The sequence below is a fragment of the Phodopus roborovskii genome, unplaced genomic scaffold, assembly GCF_943737965.1.
Source record: "Phodopus roborovskii unplaced genomic scaffold, PHOROB, whole genome shotgun sequence".
Lineage (NCBI taxonomy): Eukaryota > Metazoa > Chordata > Mammalia > Rodentia > Cricetidae > Phodopus > Phodopus roborovskii.
This window is the reverse complement of record NW_026126460.1, coordinates 25944470-25968323: the sequence shown is the minus strand read 5'-3', so window position 1 is coordinate 25968323 and position 23854 is coordinate 25944470. Positions and strand designations below refer to the sequence as shown.

Below are 23854 nucleotides of genomic sequence, written 5' to 3'. Positions count from 1 at the left end.
GAAAATTCAGCAAGGCATGTATTATGGGTATTATGATTGAGTGGCAGCCGGCCGACACTTAGAGAACAATTTATCTACCTGAATTGGGCTAGACATCTCTAATGCACATGGCAGATTGATTGCGCAGCTTTAGTGGATGTATTCTTTATTAATGAGATTCAGTATGATTTGCTAAAAAGCCTTTTACTGGACAGTAACTTTTATCCCCTCCCCCATCTCCCTTTATCCCATTTAATCTGTTGAACTATGTGCCATGTTTTAAAATGTGTTCTGCTCTGTTTTTGTTTGGAATACCAAAGCTTTTTTAAAAAAAAATAACTGCAGGGGAACTGAATAGAACAATTACAAAAGTTTAGAAAGAAATATTGAACTGGAATGGACCATACAATGGAAACCTAAAGATTAAATTAAAATCCCCAGGAGTCATTAAGAAGTTATAAAAGCGTAATTATATGAAAAAGATGATACAGCCTAAGAAAAATATTTGACATCTGGATTAATTAATTTCTCAAAAATCAATGTTTATCCTACCATGGCTTACAAACACATCATGAGAGCTCTTTATAAATAAAACAAACAATATTCATGGGTTTCCTGAGTTCCCTTATGGACTTCAAAAACAAGAGAGTAGACATTCACACAAGAAGCATCACCTGCGTATCTCTCAGCTACTTGCTTAATCAACGAGAGGCTATGGGGCAGAGGGAATAACTTGCATTGACTATGACTTTATAATTGAATATGATGCTTTTCCAAAACTGTAAGGTGGGTCTTCTCAGAACCTGGTATCACCTGAAAAACGACTGCTTCATAACTGGAATGGGAGGGGAGACAAAGGCAATCACCTCCCTCGTCCTTAGAGAAGGATTCGCACAGGCTTTGTCTGCTGCGGTTATTTTACCATTCTTTTTACTCTCAATTTCTTTATTGCTGACCTCTATCACACTCCTTGTAAATCACAAAATGTCTTTACCTCTCTAAATAAAATACAATATATTTTAGACAGTTATATATTTCAACTGTTAACATACACACAAACTTTTTTTGTTTTTGTTTTTTGTTTTTTTTTTGTTTGTTTGTTTGTTTTTTTAATTGTGTATGAAAACTGACAACAGGCATCTTTGGAAGTTAAGCATTTCCTGAGGAAAATTTTAAGGAACTCAGGTTCCTCCACGTATGTCTAGTACACTTTGTCAAGAAGCTGGACATGCCTGAGTTACAATTACTACACCAAAGAGAAAGAAACAGGAAGAGCCTTTTCCCCAGGCAAAGGGCAGCCGTGAACGTGGCAAGGCCAGCTCACCCAATGTCCAGAAATACTTGCAGGGCAAAAAAATGTCTTGGGAGGAGTTTACACTTTGAAAATGCACTGCTTGCCTGAAGAGGAACACAAGTGCAAAGCACTGGAAGACATCATTTTAGATGTGAGCTCTTGAGATATGCCATAGTTGTTTTATCTTCATGATACATTATTGATGGATGCTCCTTAGCTACAGCAAAAAAATAATGTTAAAGTGGTTGAATAGAAAAGGTATTTCCCTTTAAAAAAAAAAAAAGTGAACTTATTAACATTTCATACTCTAAGAAGGCAAATGTTCAAGGTAATTCCTTTTAAAAATGTGGAAATTGATTAGCAGATTGCACTAGCAATATGATGTGTTGTGTTAGATTATGTTACAATGCCACACTGTGTGAGTTCATCCCAATTTGTTGTGACAAAGATTAGAAAGCATACTATCCACCAATAAAAATCAAAACAAAACAAAAAACTTTCCTTTCTTTTGGCTATCAGTTTAAAATTAAAGCCCAAACCCATGAAAGACAGACTCCTTTTAAATTTATCTCTAAAACTCCTATAATTTTTAAGAATTTTAGGGAAAAGAACAAAGTATGTGCATATGAAGAAACAGAAAGAAAATGTTGGAAGTTCTATGGCAGTGTGTGTCATTTGTTAATCCCTAAAGGAGAAATATTTCTATATTGATTTTTAGCCTCCATGAAGGCATAAAGTTTTTGAACATGGAACTAAATGTAATGATAAAGAAGGGAAAATGGTGTTTACAGAGGCAATCACAGCCACATCAACAACAATTCTTACGGTAACAGAGGCTGCCAGTTCTGGGCAACTGTGTGTTGGCTGCTTTATATGGTAAAGAGACCCGCATGGTGCATGTACCTGTTATGTGCTTTAGCAATTGAAAAACAAACAAATATTATTTTTTTCAATGAAGAAGAAATGAGTAAGTTTGAGATTAGTTAAATAACTTTATATGGATCTCACTAAATCTGGCAAGTAAAGACTGTAATCACATCTTGTATTTAGAAACTCCTGTTTCAACACTGTTAGGCTATGCTTCATTCTGATTACATACACAGCAGGCTCCAAATTTCCTCCTTACAATGGGGTAGAAATTGCAGGTTTATCAAAAGATCTTACAACAGGGAATGTGTCCTATATACATGAATTAACAGGCTAATTATTCATTTCTCCACAGTTGCCAAAACACCATACATGAACATTACCAATGGCAATAATGATTGAATCTACTCATTTATAAAGGCATTGTTTCCGTTTGAAAATGTCAAGTGTTTCATCTTGCTTCTTAAATTACAGCATTAGGAGCATTAGGGTAGTTAGATTTAACCTACATGAGAAATCCCTCAATGCATGGATTCCATAGATCTGAGAAATCAAGATCACCGACTCCCATAAACACACAAAATCAATTCCTTTGGGCGATTATCCATTTGTTCTAGTTAATGTATATGCTCACCCTCATTTGCTTCAGTGAATATAAGTTTCAGATTTGCTCAGTGAAATTACTGTATCATATGTTGACAAGATAATAGTTTGGTGGGTAGATTGCATGTCCAATATTTTCATAATAACAATAATAATAATAAAGTTTCCTTGAACTTAAATGTGTATATGGATATATATATTCATAATACAAATATTGTTAAATCACTGGAAGCCCAATAGACACCTGCAGCAATATGTATGACATCTTTTGTCACTAACCTAATTCTTGTCTTTTCTCCTTAATCCCAATTAAGGTTACCATCATCCCTCTATGGTACTTTCACTCCCACATCCACACCTGACACAACTTTGACCTATCCTACCTTTGAGAAAGATCTATAGTTTCACCTCAGCTCATCAACTCCAGGCCATAGTCTACCCTCAACTTAGACTTTCTACAGTTGGAGGACCTGTCTCTCTCCTTGCTGACCCACAGATGAGCAAAAAGATGACCTGTTGTTTCAAGAATAGGAGTTAGATTTCTTATTCTTCATTCCAAATGACCTTAGTAGTTTCCCATTTTATTCCAGTTGCTGTGACTGAGGTCGAGTCATATCAGTAACCCCAACATCCATGAAAGGCCATCCACCTGACCTGATTATCTGGACTTTTCCACCTCACTGGCTTGGCCCTGTTCTAGTCACACCCTTAAATTTCCTCTCTTGTCATAAAAGACTTCCTCTAACCTCTTCCCCTGGTGTCCCTTCTTCTGGTAAGTAAGCCTGCTGTTCCAGACAGCATGGCTCTCTCCCTCCCTCCCTATAAGCTCTTTGTTCACATGTGACATGCCATCTGAGATAGCTTGTGCAACCTGATTTAAACTTCACTCTGTCGATGCTCCAAAATGCAATTCCATCTTTGTTGACAACTTTGTCATTTATCATAGGCATGGACAGTAAGACTTGATATAAAAGATGCTCAATAATGGGGCAATGAAACATGTAATATAGCCATCAAATAGCTATGTAGTACACATATACATTAGCCTGATAGAAAATCACCTCTCCTTGATAATGTTCATTTTCATTCCATTGAGCCACTTCATTCTTAGTCTAACACCAAAGAATACTGAATTTTTACTTAGCTGCAAATCAAAGACTAAAATGGAATTTGCCAATTAAAATAATGGATTCTAAAAATTGCTACATTTTTGTGTTTTTAAAACATCTACCTGGTACACAGCATGCTGAAGGTGCTTGTTTTTTAGAAAACAAAGGAATTTCCTCCCTATGCATCTTGGTAGGCTTGCTATGCCCATATTCTGATATGAATATTTCCAAGTAAGAACATCCTGAGAATAACTTTATTAGAGGTACATATGTCTCCATCAGAAATTCACAGGGAAAGGTTTGATTTTCCTTCTATCAACTTACAATTATAATTACTTTCAAGATAACCCACACATTTGTAACACAGACATTTTCTTCAAGCAAGTTGGACAGACCTCAGAGGCAATTTTATTAGCATGCTTGGGTTCTACTAATCTATTCTACTACAATTCTGTTACATTAGAAATGTTCTCCAGGAGCTATTTCACATTTAGTAGAAAAAAATAAAAACATTCACTGGTTCATATTCTATTCCACAATAATTCCTTTTTGTATTTGCCATTTTCATCATTTTTATGAATGTCATATTTACATAAAGGATTGAGAATATCCCCCCCATAACTTAAATTGTGTATCAAAATAGCCTTTGATAGGAAATGGTAACCAAAGGTTCCCTGGGAATTTGTAAACAATTTAGCCATATATATTAAGGAAAGGGTACCTTTACTTCTGCAATGGGGTTCCTTTAAGTCACCCAGTTGTCTTGGAGTTAGGTGTCCAGAAGTCTGCTGCTTCCTTGACATCAGAAGAAATCACCCTAGAAACTGCTCTGTCTCTATGTGGCTCTGTTCTAAAAAGCCCCTCCTCTTGCTAGCATCTGTCTGTTTATTCAGATACAGAACAGACACTGATCGTCTTAAAGCATAAAGCCAGGGCTAGGACCAGGATGTAATTGAAGCAGAAACAACAGAAAACCTAGTTGTTCTGAAATCATTCTGTTAGAAACTAAAGTAGACAAATCCTACACAAGGGAATTGAAAACCCATTCATGTGAGCTCTAATCTCTACTGCCAGGTGATTAAGTATGGACACTGGCCACCGTCATTGAAAATATTAGCATCATGAAAATCACAAGTTGATGATTTATAAAAATACATGTTAATCATCTTAGGACAGGGGGTGACCTTACTAAAAACAGTGGGACAGCATAGCCAACACCATTTGCCTAGCACAAAGGGAGTTCTTAGATATTCAATAATATCAACGTTCACCTCGTCATTGAAAAATCTTTACTAAATTGAGGTACAGGTAGCTATCCTTGTAGACATTCTTTCTGGCTCACTAAAAAAACAGCCACCATGGGATGACCAAGGCTGCTTACTAATTTTTTTCTTCTAATCCCAGTGTTCTATGGATTAAAATAAAATTCTTAAATATTTGGGAAAGTAACCCAAATAACTGATATGTTTGATTTCTTGTTGAACTCAGCTAAAGACTGTCTGGATATATAGTTTTAACATCAAAAACAATCAAAACAGCCTGTGACACTCTGCAGTGATTAATAGAAGAGTGGTTTGGATTAACCTAAAGGACATGAGGAAGCCAAAATTAGAGAGGGCTATTAGGAGATTCTGCTGTTTAATCTCACTCTGTATGGAAACATTAACCTTGTTTTCTCTGCCTGAACACCAAGTCCTACGGTAAAATTAGGTCAGAAACTCACATCACATCAGATCAACAGATTCATGGCAGCCCAGGCACCGGCAAGCTGCGGATGGCAGAGGGCTTATGCCAGTGGTTGTCTAAGCCTAGAAGCAATGGCTAGCTAGAGGCTAGCCCTGAGCTACCTGTAGATAATTTCTTTATATTGTAAAGTTAGCTATAGAGCCCTGCATTTCTGAACTTTTGTTCATTTAGCTGCCTTCACTTTGCTTAAGGAATGATGCTTTTGGTATCCTTTCTAATGCAAATGTAGGAAAGTTGTCATTACCACACTCTTGTGTTGAGAACAAATTTGTTGTGGAGAGCTGTATGTGACCAGAGTGGCTGCTCATGCTACACTGAGGAGGTATAGCATTCACAAAATGCACATCAATGCATTTTCTCTGTAACCACAGTGTTTTCTATTATGTTGTGAATATGATTCCAAAAGTCAAAGCTAACTAAATTATTTGTATAAATGACCATATGTCGGTGATAAGTATTCTCTGTGTAACTATGACAATGTAATAAAACAAACTGATTTGCAAATTAGGTATCATAACCATGTCCTTTGGGGTAATAGTGAATCAGTACATGAAAAAAAATTTAAAATTCTTATTTTTTTTATTGTAGCTTTCCCCCTAAAAGTACACACTTGTACTTTAGTAGCACTTGGATTCACTTTGCATAACAGGCAATCTGAAACTCTTCAATCTACATAGTTTTCATGTGCATACACAAATATACAACTGTATGCCTTTTTAAAAGAAGCCATGTGTAATCTAATTCTATTTCAGACTGTCACTTTTAAAGAGGAAATATAACCTCATATAGATCCCCTGAGGGTATCCATGGGGAATAGAGACGCTGGTAATCAGCCTAAGTAGTCCTTTGCGTCAGAACCACTTTGCTAAAGTCAGGAGCTGTCTTCCAGACTCACAATGTTTGGAGAAATGTCACTAACGCAGCATTTCTTTCATTAGGAGAAAAACAACCAACTGTTTCCTACAGAGATGTGAAAAGATGTGAAAGTTTTCCTGTTGTTTTTTATTTAGTTGTATTTCTTACATTGTTTTCAAAAATAACAAAATGGGATGGTATGAGAACTCTATCCAGAATTCAAAATGAATTTTGCTCAAAAGGAATCCCAGAAGCCAGTGAGTTTTACCTGTGGTGTGTAAGATGGTCTTTTGGTTATTCATCTTCTTCCTTGGCTGTCTTTATTTGATGACCTAACAGGGGGTTACTTAATCACAGAGCACCTCCAAGAAAGCCCATTCTCAATGGTGCTGGCAGATCCTGCCTCATACTCACCTGTAGCTCATCCCTTCCTTCTCATTGGTCGCAACTGAAGACACTGACCATCAAAGTTTGTTCCTCTCCTTTCTTCATATTTATGACAAATTAGTGCATTCTAACCCATCTTCAGTGAACTATCTTGTTGAAAGGTACTTTTGCATGCTTGTTTTTCTTTCAGGCTACTTGATAAATATAAATCTCATTTACTTGGGCCTGTACAAAGCCGTTGGGATTTAAAACAGCAGAGACAGTGAACCACTGAAATAATTGCTTTCACCCTCCATTAATTTCCCCCTCTAAGTGTTTCTCTCCTTTCCACCAAACATCGCTTTAAGAGAAGCACTAAGAATGTCACTCTTTGCTTTATTTAGTCTTTCGTTTTCATCAGCAAGCCTTTTCAGTAAAGCCCCTATGACAGATAGAGGGGAAGATACAAGGAGGTTAAATAGTGGCAAGGGCTCAAGTTGGTTTAAAAATAAGGAACTGGGCTCAGAAAGCCTAAGTGACTTAGATCACAGAAAAAATCGACGGTGATAGTGTTTGTCTAAGGGCTCTGTGTTAAAGCTTCCCAGCTTGAGCACAAAAGGCATTTCAGCGGTATGTGGTCCAGAAAGCCAAGCACACGAAATCCTATTTCCATGTTTTAAGCATGCCTTGGCAGTCTGCACATTTTTGAAATTGCAACTGGCGCATTTCACAGAGAATTATCATCAATGCCTTTTCAAGGTCAAATGTGCTGCCTTTTAGGATTCCTGGCATTTATGTCCCCATATATTAAATCACAGAATATATTTTGAAGCCATTCAAAAACAGATGATGTAAATTTAATTAATTAGATGGTATTTATTAATACCTTGCTGATTTTTTTCTACAAGGTTAAAAAAAGCAAATCAAAAACTGAAATATGAGTTTTATTTAAATGTGGGTGTTCTGTGTTTTTGTGGGGTTTTTTTCGTTGTTGTTGTTGTTCAGCATTCCAGGATCCCTCAAATGCATGTTTGAATGAAACCCAGTTGATGAGTTCTAAAGAATGGAAATTTCTTTCTGAGAATGTTGAAGTGATATGATAAAAAAAAAAAAAAAAAAAAAAGAGAGAGAGAGAAGCAAATATTAAGGAGAGATTATCATCATTTAATTATCACCATACCCCTGGAACACCAGTCCTTATATGAACAAAATAAAACTGAATTCAGACAGTAAAATGATACCTAGACTTTTATTGGAGGATATGCCACAGCCAGTCCTTTCCCAAAGCAGGGAGGAGGATTTTAGACAGAGGCATTGCTGGTCCAGCTTTGTTCACATTTGTTGCCCTCTTTAAGTACCTCCCCAATCACATTCAAAGATATCTATGCCATTTTGCTTTACATGGGTTTTGCTTTTGGAAAAGAAAAGTGATTTGGAGAAGTTTCAATGATTTTTGGGCTCTCATAGGATTCTTACACTTCCAAGATATTTACACATTTAATTAGAATTCCAGAAAAAGATTTGGGGTAGAAGAACTGAGTTATAAATAGACACAAATCGTATCTTTTAATTCCTAAACCATTCAATCCCTGTGGGGCAAGAATTAAATGTTACTTTGGATATTTTTGTCCTTACCTAGATCTAGAGGATGCACACTTGGTCATTTTTTTTACATTACCATTGTGTCTCTGCTGGATGTGGCTATTCTCATTGTGAATTTTCCTTTAGATCTGGAGTAGGACAAGCCTGCACCTTAGTCTTTTCTCTGGCATAATGTGTTAGTTACACTGAGAGCTATCCCAACCTTCTGGGTCCTGCTCTGCACCTGTAACTACAGTGAAGCTTCTACAGGTGCAGGAAGAAGGGTATGTTCAGTGAGTCTGTCTCTCTGTTCCTTTCCCTGCTGGCTCTCCTCCAATGTTGTGGTTCTGGCATTGCTCAGTCTTCCTTTGTGGCTCTCCCTGACTACACATATTAGAATCTTCCGCTGCCCTTATCTTGTGCGGTGTTAGATGCCATGGGGAATATTCCTGGGTTTTTGACCATTTTAAAATTTAAGCCCTAGGTGTCCTTCTTATCCTGTAAGCTCATGATTTCAAAGCCTATGGAAAATTAAGATGTTTCTAACTCTTACCATATAGAACTCTTATTTTGTTCTCTACCAAATGTCCTAGGTCTTTTATGCAAGTTTTCACCCAGAAGCTCTACCTGAGCAGTTAAAAAGCTTAGTAACATTTGCACATCAAAGTAAGCTCCCATTCCCTGCTATTTGCCTTAAACTTGCTTCGCTTTCAGTCTTTGCCATTTCATTAAATAGAAATGCCATCCTGCTAGGTCAAGCAACAGCAACACACACATAGGGAGCAACAACAGCAAGCCAACCAGATCTCCTTGCCTTTCATTCGCCATACACAGTGCCTAAGTCTAAATCTCATCAATCTGAAAGTTCATATTGTGTCCACAATGTAGCTACTTAACCCAATATTACCACAGCCATCCTAGTTTCAACCACCATCAATTGAAAAAAAAAAAAAAAACTAGAAATCAACTAGAGTTGATTTAACACGTGGTATTTCTTCTCCAGCTCTGCCAGACTTAACGTCTAACATACAAGGTGGAAATCAATGCACACCATTTCAGGGTTTTTTCCCGGTCTACTAGGTGATCTGAGCTACCAGAAAGCAATCTGATTAATCCAGCAAAATGAACTCAATTTCACATAACCACATCTCTGACGCATAGCCCACCATGGAGTGACAGGATTAGGATGGATCTCCACCTATCTAGATGTTTGCTCCCAGGTGCCTTTGACTTCAGATTTCCTCATCATTGTTCATGCCTCTTTAAGCGCATGTCAATAAAGTACTTGAAACCTAGCCACTTCTGTTGTCACTACATTTGGGTATTTATGCAGAACCCTATTAAAGGCAATTAATATAATATGGAAGTTAGTGGGATGGTTGTGAACACTGTAGTGCTAGGAAGAAACAACAGGATATTACAGTAAATAAGTTTATTTGTATACTTATAAAAACAATTAATTGTTCATTTGCAGTTGTAAGATTGCGAAACTTTAAACATAATGTAGTGCTACTATTTCTCTAGAAATTGTGAAACTGATCCTCTTTGCTTTGAATTTTTAAAACTTCAACATTCTAAATTAAAAAAAAAAACACTGATATACAAGCAGAAGTCTGTCAGAAATGATACACAGAAAAGAAATAGTATGAAAAGATGCCTAGCATTCTACACCAAAGAATCAATCTGTAAGTCAAACTGGATAAAATTTTAATAATTCTGAAATAAAACAGTATGTTCCCTCAATATGTTCTTCTAAAACATTTTCTAGTTTTGTCTCTATCCTTCCCTACTCTTTCACTACCTACGTTCACTTTTTTTCCCTCCATCTTTCTCTGACATGTACAATTTTTTCTTTAAATTACTGGTTTGGTGCAACATTGTCTTGCAGCTTTACAACCTAAAAAATTGAACTTGAAAGAATATTTTCATTTCCTTAATATTGTAATCTTCCCTGAGAGTATGTGACTAACATATTGGATGGAAGTCCTCTATGAACATCCAAATATCCTATTACTAGTCTGTCATGCAATTTAATGAAAGGAATAATTTTCTCCACTTTGAAATTTGAACTTAGCAAGTGAACTCCAGTAATAAAACAGGATTCCCCAAAGCACCCTGTGATCATGGGGAAACACTTTAAGAAACAAGTGGCCTTATTTTTCTATAGAAAACCAAAGTTGTGCACCATTGCTTTGTGTACATGCACTAAGAGCTTTAACCTCTATTTGAAAGGTTGCAGTCTGTGGCTCATTAGCTTGTCACTAGTAGGTGTTACATCAAGAGAGCAATTTTGTTTGAACAAACTTTGGATGCTTTGTATCAAGCCAAGAGGTGTAATGGCCATAAAACTGCTCAAGAGCATATACCAAGGATTCCAAGTGCCTTTAGAGGCTCATACACATCTTATTATTCACTAGTCTACATCATGTTCTAGGAAGAAGATGAACTCTATTTTAAGGTAAAAACGATAAACACAGGCCATTAAAGGTGAGCATTCTTATAAAACTTTGGCTGCTAAAAAATGTGTCTGTGCTCTCTGGTGCTTTTACCAAGAGGTTGTTCAACGCACGCTTTTATGGAAAGAAAACTGAATTCTCTCCCCAGCCCATCTATACCTCCATATGCACAAAACACAAGCAAATAACTGCTGTTAACCAAGGCCAGGATCTGTCAGCAGGATAGATGAGCTTTTGGTAACATCCAGGTGTCCCTTTCACTATGTCTCCAGCCAATACTCTGACCAGCTCATTTTTGACCAGGTGTCAGCCAACCTTAGCAGGGATTGTAGATTCCCTCATGGAATGCAATGGTTTCTACTTACCGTTTGATTGTTTCTTCCTGTCTTCGCCGTTTCTCATTCTTCTCTTTCAGGTAAGCCAGATTGGTTTCATTTCTCAAGCGGTCATTCTCACGGGCAATGTCAGACGCATTTTGAATAACCAGACCATCATATGCCTTCATCCCCATGTCCTCAATATACTGGAGAAAAGTGTCCAAAGGGTCTTCTTCAGGATTAGCACTCATCATCTTGGAGTGTATCATGGAAACGGGATGCTTCCTGGAGATGACGATATATCATACCCTTAGCAAGAATGTTAAGTTTTGTCCCTAAGATGTTGTCACCCCAAATCTCAAGTGAGTTATTTGACTCCTCAGGACATATGTGTAAGGAGTACGGTTTTTCTGCCCGCTGCCGGTCTTGTCCCGCCACCGCACCAGCCCCAAATAGCACACAGAGACTCTGTATTAGATATAATTCTATTGGCCTGTTACTAGTTTCTTATCGGCTAGCTCTGTGTTAATTATTAACCCATTTCTATGCATTTCCACGTGGTCTTACCAGCGAGAGGCGGCTGGTGGTTCTAGTCTCTCTAGACTCTCCATCTTGAACCTCCTTCCTACTTTCTCTTTCCTCCTTGTCTCCTAGTCCCTCCTATCTTCATTTCCTATTGGCCAACAGTGCTTTATTCATTAGCCAGTATGAGAAACATATATACATAATGGCATCTCCCATCACATATGTGGCTCTGGTGATGTGTGACACTTAAGATAAGAGTCATTGAGATGACTCCATGGGTAAAGGTGCTTGCTGGCAGGGCTAATGTTCTGAAGTCTACCCCCAGAATCCCTATAGTGGTAGAGCATGACTGACTTTCCAAGTTGACCTCTGGTCTCCACACTTGCACTACAGCACACATGTGCTCATCTAGGTGTACTTATGCACTGAAAACAAACTAATGTGTTTAAAATGTAGAAAGAGAAGGGGAGAAGAGGAGGGGAGAGTAGGACATGAGGGAGCAGGAAGATTGAATCGGGGCAGAATAGAGGAGAGCAAGAAAGAGAAACCACAATAGAGAGAGCCATTTATAGGTTTAAGGAGAAATCTGGCACTAGGGAAATGTCCCAAGATCTACAAGGATGACCCCAACTAACAATCTAAGCAATAGTACAGAGGCTGCCTTAAATGCCCTTCCCTGATAATGAGATTAATGACTACCTTATGTGTCATCCTAGAGCCCTCATTTAGTAGCTGATGGAAGCAGAAGCAGACACCCACAGTTAAACACTGAGTAGAACCCCTGGAACCCAGTTGCAGAAATGGAGGAGTGATGAGCAAAGGGTCAAGACCAGGCTGGAGAAACCCACAGAAACAGTTGACTTGAACAAGGGGGAGCTCATGGACCACAGACTAATGGCTGGGAAACCAGCATCTAACTGATCAGATCCTCTGAATATGGGTGTTAATTGTGAGGCTACGGAAATCTATGGGGCCTCTGGTAGTGGATCAGCATTTATTCCTAGTATATGAATGGACTTTGGGAGCCCTTTTCAGATAGAGGGATATTCTCTCAGCCTAGACCCATGGGGGAGGATCTAGGCCCTGCTCCAAATTATATGACAGACTTTAAAGATTCCCCAGTGGGAGGCCTCAACCTCCCTTGGTAGCAGAAAGGGGAAGAGATGGTGGGTAAGGGAGGAGGGGAGGGAGAGGGAATGGGGATTGACATGAAAGACAAGCTTGTTTCAAATTTAAATTAAAATTTATTTAAATTATGAGTTAGAGCATAAAGTTGTTATAGAATGCTGTTAAGGAAAATAATAGCATCCATAAGGATTATATCCTGTTCATATTATATTAAACTTTTGTGTTCCATTTAATGTACCTGAATTTTATATAAATAATTTAGATTTATATACCTCATTATAAATTACACACTCCCAGAGTGTTTGAAATAACATGAATTGTATGTTACTTGAGTGTCAAATGCCAACAACATCAGCAGGACAAAGGACCACAGTTCTGCCATGAAACCTGCAAATGTGTAAACATTGTGTCTGAAGACAAATATTTGGTTTGCATCATTACAGTCATAATTTTGTATTTCAAAATACATCTTTATAATACCATAAATCTAAATTTTGTGTTTACATTATCATAATGACATTTCTATGCATATTTAAACTAAAATTTTTATGTTAGAGAAAAATTAAATTATGTTTTCCCTTAAAAAATCTTTAGTGAAAGTGTATACATCTACAATGGCCATACAAAATATAATAACAACCAAGGAAAAACACTTTGGCCATCTAATTTATATACTTTTGTGACTATGTTACTTTCAAACTGGCCCTCTATAACTGCTTCATGCCATGATTTTTTACGATATATATTGTGTATTGACAGGACCACACACATCCTCCCTATTCTTGTAACACTGGTGTTGATATTATCATAGCATTGCTAACTAAAACTCTTTAAAAAAATAACTTAAGTTACAGATGCAATAACTTGACAAATCAAGCCACAGATTAAAACATGGAACTTTGTTTATCTATCTAGCTTTCAACTATGAAAGAATGATAAATCTCCCATTACCTGCTGTGATTTGCAGAAGAGATAGCTGTGCAGGGTTTAGAATAGAACTCAACAGTACCATGCACACTAAAATACACCAGTCATGATAACACTAGTAAAGAAGCTGGACAATAACACCAGTGTGAAGTGGGTGTGTGGGTTGATGGATGCATGCATGCACAATGAATAGGTAGGTGACTTGGTGGTCAGACAGGCAAGTTTTAGAAATCACCATGCTTTGAAGAACTTTCAGGTGAGGTAGAAAAACTGCCTTCACCACAAGAAAAAACTAAACCACATAATAATAAAAAATTCGTCTTTTATGGTAATAAGGCTTCTTTAATTCCTTAATCACTATGATGTAGAAAACTGATACAAGTGAATGGAGTGTGGCATATGTCTGCCATGTTTAGAGACCCTTTCTCTAAACAAACACAAAGTACTCTACAGATCTTACTTTCTTTAAAAATCATAAAAATTTTGATCAGTTCTTCTATTTATTACAAAAGCCAAGAAGTTTCAGCTTTTCAGTATACATCAAAGTCATTCTGAAGTGAAAATCATACTTAATAACCCGGGTAGTAGTTATTGAAATCTCAATACATATCAGAATTTATTAGCCTTTTAGCTACCAGTTAATTTAAATTTGAATCTCATGCTGAACTTAAAAGATTTCTTTTCCAGTCTTTGATATTTTAAAAACTTTACATTGTTTATTGGCTTTGGATTTTTATGTTTAACTTTTATTGTTTGATTTCTTAGGTCTGGTCAGTTAGAACTGAATAGTCTTTTAATTCCAACTATATAGTGTATTGAATTATATGTAATATAATTGAATCATATTACAATTACATGCTTAAGAGGTGGTCATCTAGAAGAATAGACAGTAATACTGTGAATGAATTCCATATTGGTGAAAGGGACTCAAGAAAGTATCTTCAACTATCTAAAGATTTACTATTATGAGGAATTTGATTGCATTTCAAGAACATCCCTAGTAGGGACTCCAGGCTAAAAAAGAGACGAGCCTAACTTCATGACAATTAATCTTGCCTGAGTTAAGCAAGCCAAGTCAGTGTTATAAGCATGCTAAAGGTAACACCTCAGGCTAGAATGAGTCCTCCCACTCTGCCCTCCAGCAAAACTATATTTTTTCCAAGTGCAAGAGGCATGGTTATCCAAAGGATTGTATTTTATTCATTTATTTATTTTGCTGAGGTTTTCCAGTGACTGTTATACAGCTTATATATTGTAAATATTATCGAGGTAGTTAATGACTTCTGGACATTAATTATTATTATTAATAGCATTTCAAATTATGTGACGTTTAAATTGTTGTTCTGAGAAAATCAACCATATTGTCAAGTCCAACTCCATATTATCAAAATGGGTTACATGTTTATGTATGTGCCCATACACACCTCTAGGAACGTATTTGGTTATGTGGCAATCCATCTATTTAAGAATAGATTGAGCATCTACTACAAACAGGGCACTGATAAATTCTGAAGTATAATCTTCTAGATGTCACATTACTGAAGAAAACTACAATAATAACTACATCTCATCTGATTCTCCTACTGCTTATGTCATTACCTGGCCATGAATTCTTTATTGTCATTATTTATGAGAACAAGAAGGTATAGCTTCTCAACATTGATGCATGGTCTTTAAAATAAGACTAGCAGTCTGCCAATGATTAAGCTCACAGTATTTTATCTTCTGGTCCCCATAGAAATTAGTTTGTGATGTACTGGGCTCTGAAAAGGTCATGTAGAACACAGGTACAAGTTCATCCATGTGCTCTAAAGAGCTCAAATAAGTGGTTTCTAGGTCTGTGGTTTTGCATTAACTAATAACTTTAAACTTCACTTTACATTAAAAAAAATTATGGTAACTGGAATGAACCATGTCATGAGAATTTTATTTAAATAAAAAAAGTACATATGTTCCATAAGCATTGTGGTGATATTTCTAGTAGAGCCTTTCACAAATTCTTTTTAAATCAAACATTTTTATTACATTCATTTGAGGAGTTTTTAAATTGTTGGATATATGATGCCACAATTTCTATGTGAATGTCAAAGGACAACTTGAGGCAATTGACTATCCTGCCCTATCATATGGGTCATGGGGATCTAACTCAAGTTGTCAGGCTTGATGGCAAGTACCTTTTTCAGATAAGCCATCTGTCACCAACCACTATTGGTGTTTAAAATGAACTTATTTTAAAATGATTATTAATGATTTTGTTTTTTGTGTGTATATGTGTGTGTGTGTTCATGCATGCTTTCCACAGCTTGAATGTAGAGGTCAGAGTCAACTCTTATTAGCCTCTTCTCTCCTACCACCTGTAGGATCTGTTGATGCAACTCAGGTCATAAAACCACACACAAATGTTTCTGCTTCTCATTCAGGCCTTGCAGAAACTACTAAATTTAACAGCATGGCTCCTTGATAAATTAATTTTACTTTGAAACTTGTGGATAGATTATTTAAAACAATACCACTTCCTTCATCACAGATGTTCATATAATGGCAAAATTGGGAGTACACATATTTATTTATTTATTAACACAATAATTTATAATTAAGACACTTATGCATGCCACCTCTCATTGTCCAAATCTAAAAAGCAAGGACACTAGTATCTATGGAACACAATGTTCACTCTATCCTGAACCTTCCAACTTTGCCTTTTGAAGCTGAATGGTTTTATATGAATGAACCACAGGTCTCTCATGGTGAGCAGATTCAACAGAAAATTGAACTGTGTGAATTGTTTACATTGTTATAACTATTGTCATTTGCTGCAATGAGCATGAAAATCCAGTAAATCCTAAATGTGTTTTCAGAATGCACACTTATAGATAAGTTAGATGTTGAGTGAGGCATGCTCCATGTCTAGTCCATTTAAGTAGTTTCTGTCTCTTCAATTGCAATTCTGTTTAAACAGACACAGAATTCCTCAGCTGATCTCTCTTAGGGATTACTATTAAAATGCAAATGGGTTCTTATAGCATTTTAAGGGTTTTCTTAATAAGTAACCACCGCCTTCATTTGACTTCTAGTTAGCTATAGAAACATTAGAATGCAGAAGGCTGAAAGAGAACTTCTGCCTTCTTATGGCCATCAATAATTTTGTGTGCCCATTTTTTTTTTTTTTTTTTTTTTTGCTTAAAAGAAATGAGAGACTTTTGCTGCCAGTCTATACTCTCAGAGCAATGTATCTTCATTCTAAGTGTAGATGTACTTTCCTTGGAAGCCACAGCACTGATCCAAATAGTGTAGTTAATACAGTGCCATGTATGTGTTTAATGGAGTTCATAACTAAATTTAAAGATCATATCAAGGATTCTCATGGGAGAGTAGGTTAAATGACCAGATCAGAATCCCATGCAATACACAGGAAAATTCAAGTCTTTACTGTATGACTTCCTAGACTTCTATGCTCTGCATTTTCCAGAGAATCTGTTCATTCAGTATTTAGAATACTATGCCTACATTCATGTCTGATCTTAGCAAAGCTACAAATATTGGACTCAATGATAAAGTGGATGACTATTTTTTTCAGCTATTCAGTGTACATTATTCTTTCACTTTGTTACTTATAACCTTTGACCACACCCTTCACAAAGATTACATTGTATAATATTGTGAGACAGTCTAAAATTGGAGAACAGTATAAAATTGACTTAACTATAATGCACTATTCTTACCTTGGCCAACGGGCTAAGCATTTAACTTTGGATTGAATTTTACATACATACATATATATGTATGTATATATACTTATGTATATATATATATGTATGTATATACATACATATATATGTATTCTATATATATATATCCATTCCATCATTCCATCATTGTTCCTGACTAGTGCTGAATATAAAATTGATAGTGATATTAATTCTTCACAAATATTCCACAGAAATAAACTCTCCATTATCCAAACACAGAGCAAAAATCATGTAGATCCAAATGAAATTGATATAAATGTAAAATTAGAAAATTCTCATTTTCTTCCATTTTTGTAGCTGATACTTTGCTCAAGGAAACTCAAGTGCTAAGCCATTCTGTAACACATAGTATTAAAGAGAATTTAAAAATACAGAGCATTTTTGAAAAATAAATGCATGCAAATTTCACCAAGATTTCATGCTTATGTAGTGTTTTCCCTCCACCAATAAAGAAAGCCACTGTGCATACTGTCTGTTTACAGAGTCTATTTAATATAGCATCCACTTATGGTGAGTCTGAGTTTCTCAAAGACACAGGCTGGTGTGGGAGAGAACTCAAACAGAAAGAGTCAAATGAATATTTAGGCTTCCTGGCTCTTTCTCACCTATCTCTAAGCATCTCTCATATCTCTTCCCTTTATTAAATTCTGAAACAATTGCTCAATTAGTGTAATCTCCTGCGTAGCTAGATCCACCACTCCATCTCTGTAAAGCAGACCTGATGGAAGTGTACAGTCACACAGTAAGACTAATACCTGTGACAAACCTTATAATTCCACTTACCTAGGTAAGAGTTTCATGTATACCAACATCTTCTGAGTGAACCAGGCCACCAGCTTCCTGGACACTGGTACTTTGTTGCCTTTAGTCCTAAACTAGTTACCCAAATTTCTAAAATGAAGCTATTCTCTATATGATATTTGGCTTCTCAAGGCTAAAGAGTGGAGATAACTTCTTTAATCTTTATTTTCCCACCTATATTGAAAAATCGAGAGTGAAAGACAAATCTAATTTGGGAGTGCATTGTTTTCCCATATTTAAAGACTCATAAGAATTTCTAAATTGTAGGCCACAGTGAACAATGAAAGGTAATCTTACACCCAGGTCAAGGTAAAGCTCATTTACATTTGTTATCATGATATGATTTGTCATATGCTCAAACATCCTAATACCTGGAAGAGAGCAAATGACTTGATAAAAGCTGGATACGTGACCCTTACTTTATACTTATGTTTCAGTTTATTTACAGATAGTGCAAATTTCTTAGTTTCTATTCTTTACACTTTTTGGGTTTTTAAAGGGCACTTTTTTAATACTATAGGAAATTCTTGGAATTTGAGTTATTAAAATTTGGTTTTCACTCTTGTTTTCATCATTGCATCGTCCTTGAGATAGAGAATCCTTGGGTTTCAGGTCCAACGAATACTTTCCCAGGTGATTTTGACTATTGTGTTGTTGTTGTGTTGTCGAGTTGTTCAGCAGTATAAAGACTATTTTACATTGTTTGCATCTACTTACACTAATCTAAAATCACACACCACACACTGCATGTGAAAATATAAGTATTTAGTAGTCAGGCTTCACATACGTATGTTAAATGCATATGCAAATTTCTTATCTAAAATTTGCTAACTTCACAGACTAGGACCACATCAAAACTAGCTAGCACAGTTAAAACCCATAAGCTAAACCATGCTAAAATTGTTTCTGCAAGAAGAGATTTATAAACTATCAAATACTACTACCTGAGATTTCGGTCTGTGCTTGGAATCCTGCCCCCTACCCTGCAAATGGTCTTGTTCATACTCTCATTCTCAGGGTTCTCAAAATGCAGCTGCTTTGCACAAAATGGGGAAAGAAGTTACCACCCAGAAAGCCTGCAGGAGTAACTACAAAGGCACTGATTGCTTCTTTCTTGGAACACAGATTTTTTTTTTTTTTTTTTTTTTTTTGCAGGGAGTTTCTCTTCACTACCTCCCTCCCCCAAACTGGGAAGTGGGCATAGATCGTGCAAATGCCAGGCATCTCCCTGACTTCCAGGTTGTCGTGGTGTCTCTTCCTAAAGGTCTTAAAAGATTGGCTACATTCTGTCTAATATGAGAGGCTCAAGCAAGGTGCCAGTGGCTAAGGGACTTTGTGGAGCCTTGGGCCAATTGGTTCCAGACGCTTACAAGGCAGTATTTGCAAAGCACATATAGTCAGTTTACTAAATTGCAAAGCTGACTGGCGCTGCAGTGGAAGCCATCTAATTGAGATGATAGTCTGTGACTGACTGATTTTGAACAATAGCCACCATTCTTTCCCCAGAGATTTTGACACTTTTGTACAACTTTACCACCCATTCAAGGTTTATAACTCTTCTTGGCCTTTGTAAAGTTGTAGCATTTTCACAGGTCTGTTTTCACAATTTCCTAAATATTAAATGTCTTTCACAAAATCCCCTTCTTCTCAGAGTTGGACAAAAGTGTGCTCTACTTTTCAAAGAAAAAACAAAACCATTTGTACATCCCTGGCTCTGTTAGCTCATTATTTTTTTAGTTAACACTTTACAATACATCAAATAAATTGGAGCATGTCCAAAATGTGAAAAGTTTGGAGATTAGTTTTTTGCTTTTGCTCTCTATTCATATTTCTATGCTAGCTGATTAAATGTAGATACTAAAATTATCAAAATTATGCCATGTAACATCTTCCAGTAAATGTCCTTATATTTTTCACTACCTTTAGACAAAAATAAGTACTCCTTTACTACCAAAACAACTTTAGTATTTTTCAGGAAAGATGACCATTTTTAAACGATATTTTCCCAAATATGCAACATGTACATTTCAAGTATTGAATATATTCCTGGATAGTTTGGAAAATCAGAATGAAGATGTTCCACTGGAATCAGTGCATTTTCCAAGAAAACAAGTCTACCCAAAGTTCTCAAGAAGATGTACATTTTGCTGAGACTAATGAAATCTTCCTGATATTGACTGATAATAAAACACATTTTCAGGAAAATGTCTATTTGGAACCAGAAATAAGCAGTTTCAGCTTCAAAGTATGTCTATCAATTTGGGTATTTTGTGGTAGATTGTATATTTTTCTTTCTGAGAATGTAAAATCTATTTCTCATTGATGGCACAAATGAACTGAGCCTGTTGTAAAATATTTATGGTATGGAATTAAGATAAATAGCAGCACACACAACTTGAAGAGAAATTAATGACATCGAAATACTATCAATTCTTATAATAAGTTAACATATCTTATTTTACTAATGAAGTTATATTTAACATTTCCATGGTAATCTCTAGGTGAGTAAGGGATTAAAAATAGCTGGGGTCTCACAAACATTGTGGATGCCCATGTTATATCTTTATTTCTGCTCCATCTAATAAAACATGCAAACTTCAGCATTAAGTATCCCTAACTATAATCCATCCCATTCTATAACCAATTGCTTCTTCTATTTAGTTCCAGATTCAATTAGCATGCTTATAAATCTGAAAAAAAAATGAGATACATACCAAAAATTAAGTCCCCGGGGAAAGCTAAGTGCAATAGTCAGGAGGTGACTTGGGTCTGTCAGAGCCCTCTCTCAGGGCTGGTCTCGGGGCAGTTCGGTAGGAGTGATCCAGCACCATAAGAAACAGACTTGTAGGTCAGTTCAGCTTTTCTTCAATTAAAGTACATTATATCTGGATGGGGAAAGTGTCGAATCCAAGATTCTTCATCACTAGAGACCAGAGCATTTTCGGTATTCTTTCTATCTATCAGATTAAATGCCCTTTAAAGTTTGCTAAGAAGATGCAGTGGCAGAAGACAGCTGCTTGCTTCCTTAAATCGACATTCGGAGAAAAGAGGGCATAGCTAATGGGTGGGGATGAGCGCACAGCCCCTCTCCTTCCAGGTCCAGCAGGGAAGAAATTGAATGATTTTACCCACTTTGCTACACAGATGATTACAAGACCCGAAGCAATCACCAATCTGGCTAAGGTACCTCATTTGGTCATGTTCTGTGAAGACAAAAAATATATGGCAACAAAAATTAGACACAGCCTCTCTAAATGTCTTCTTGCAGCCCCAAAGAAGATACTCTCTGTCATTGCATACATACAGAAGGTTTGGAAAAGCCTAGCTTGTAGCATCGTCCCTCCCCCATGACAACCATTCTGGCTCTAGTCTGTCTCTCTCTCTCTCTCTCTCTCTCTCTCTCTCTCTCTCTCTCTCTCTCTCTCTCTCTCTCCCCTCCCTCCCTTCCCCGGACTCCCTCCCTTCCTGCATCTCTCTACTCTCCAGCTGCCTTAGTCTGTTGATGCTGCCGCTGCTGATTAATCAGGGATTCTGAAACAAAGAACCTACCTTCTGCAATAAGCAGTAATCTGTCTCCTCTGCTTCTGCAATCCGCCCGCATTGAACGGCAAAGCTGCCAGCATCCTAGAACCTTGGACAGTTCCCACACCCTAGGCCCACTAGAAAGGGAGGCAGAATGACTGAAGAAATGGCAAGAAATCCCGAAAGCAGCAACGATTTCGGCTCCCTGGGGGCTCCCATCCCCATTAAAGGCCTCCCATTCAAGCAACAGAACGTGTCTCTTTTATCTAACTGAGCTAAAGTCAATAACAAAATAAAAAGAAGATAAAGAAACCTCTTCATTTATATCCACTCTTTAGCACTAAATCAATATTTTTCAGAAAGGAAATGCAAATCCATCAGGACTATTGTTCTTGCACTGAGGATATTTAAGTTATAAGGTTTTTCGCCCCAGTGGGGCTTAGAAAAATGAGCAGCAACTTAAACGGGAACTATCGGATCTCAGTTTGATGCCCTTATTTGATATCAATTTTGCCTCCACCCACCCTGCACAGCAGAGCCATGCACACAATTACTGCTGACGTACTTCAGGCTGCTGCTTCCGAGAGGGGGAGGAGCCTTTTAACCTCATCAAAACAGCTTGATGCCACCTGCTCCCATGGCATGAGAACAAAACTAGCCCACTTGGAAAGAACGTGCACAGTGCACGTACACAGAACAAAGGTCTCCCTGGGACCGAGACGTTTTAACCAAAGTGAAATGTACAGTGATTACTCCATATGCACGCCTAACTCCTTCAGACTCACTGCAGACATGCCTTAAAGTCATTCTATTTCTTACCTTCTCCAACGAGACTGAATTCCTTTCTTAATATTCCACTGAATCCGTCTGTGTATGATTAACGTTATGCACTATGATTGACAGGTGTATATACTTGTGTCCACACATACACACTATATTTATATTCTTGTGTGAATATATATAAAATCCAAATTTTCAAGCTTGTTTTTCCTCACAGTAAATGATGCAAATAGATCTTTAAATAATATAGTAAGTTTATATAGGGTACAAGGCGATGATTTCTGTGTCTTCTTCTGTGTAATGACAAGACAAGAAGAAAGATGGAGTAAAGGAAAGTTGGGGGAAAGCAGGTAACCAAGGGGAAGGGGAATGGGGAAATAAAGGAGTACTCTGTTAAAACTAACAATAAGAATCGGGTCTAAGCTTCATATGGGTTAAAAGAGTTTTTCATAGAAAATGTGTCCACACTTTTACACTGTGGTCTCTACAGTTTTTTTTCACGTCACATTCCCCCAGAACTTTTTATAATAAATGGCTGTATGTATGCAGGCTGCTCTCCTTTCAGTTAAACAACTCCATATGAAATATCCCCATCTACCAACAAACCATAATAGCAGTAATCTTGACGTCACCTTTCCTAAGTCTTAAATGACAAAGAGGATTAAGCTAGGATTCCATATATTTTGGGTTTTTTTGAGTTTAACTTGTAAGTACCTGGGGAGAAATAAAATCAACACATTATATTGCTGTATATATCGCTAATATATTTCACTCTTTGTGACTCGTTATTCTTCTAACATACATTTTAAACTGGCTGACCACGAACTTCCAGGCAGGTCTTTGTGTATCCAGCTCTTGAGTTCAACAGGGTTTCCATCTAATGTAATGGGATGCCCTGGAAGATTACATATATGCAAAGGAAGGAGGGCAGAACAGGTGGGGGAGGGAACGAGATCATATCAGCTGTGTCTTTCTCAAATAGTTTCCCCTTTCCTTTCCCAGCCCCCAGCCCCCCTCCCACTCCTCCTCCCATCCCCCACCCTCCCAACCTCCCTCCGACCCCACCCTCCCAGCCCCCTTCCCAATCTATCCTCCCATCCCCCACCCTCCCAGCCCCCTCCCACTCCACCCTCCCAGGCCCCCTCCCACTCCACCCTCCCATCCCCCCACTCTCCCAGCCTGTAATGTTAAAAACTTAGCACATCTCAGTAAAGAGACTCAAGTACCACTTACAACCTGGCAACAGCTT

The 23854-nt window shown here is 37.1% G+C and overlaps 1 protein-coding gene across 3 annotated transcripts in view; it reads right to left on the bottom strand.

Annotated features, from left to right (window-relative positions):
• Positions 1 to 22187, bottom strand: part of Nyap2 (neuronal tyrosine-phosphorylated phosphoinositide-3-kinase adaptor 2) — a 227562-nt gene extending 205375 nt beyond the window's left edge. For 2 of the 3 annotated variants that reach the window (XM_051190565.1, XM_051190567.1), the window contains exons 1-3: positions 21853 to 22187; positions 21018 to 21506; positions 11222 to 11458 (exon numbers count right to left, since the gene is read on the bottom strand). In XM_051190565.1, the coding sequence (XP_051046522.1) occupies positions 11222 to 11442 (221 nt within the window). In that variant the 5' untranslated portion in view covers positions 11443 to 11458; positions 21018 to 21506; positions 21853 to 22187. Of the gene's footprint in view, positions 1 to 11221; positions 11459 to 21017; positions 21507 to 21607; positions 21683 to 21852 lie in introns of those variants that run through there. The other variant, XM_051190566.1, reaches the window with a different exon arrangement.
• Positions 22188 to 23854: the final 1667 nt, after the last annotated feature.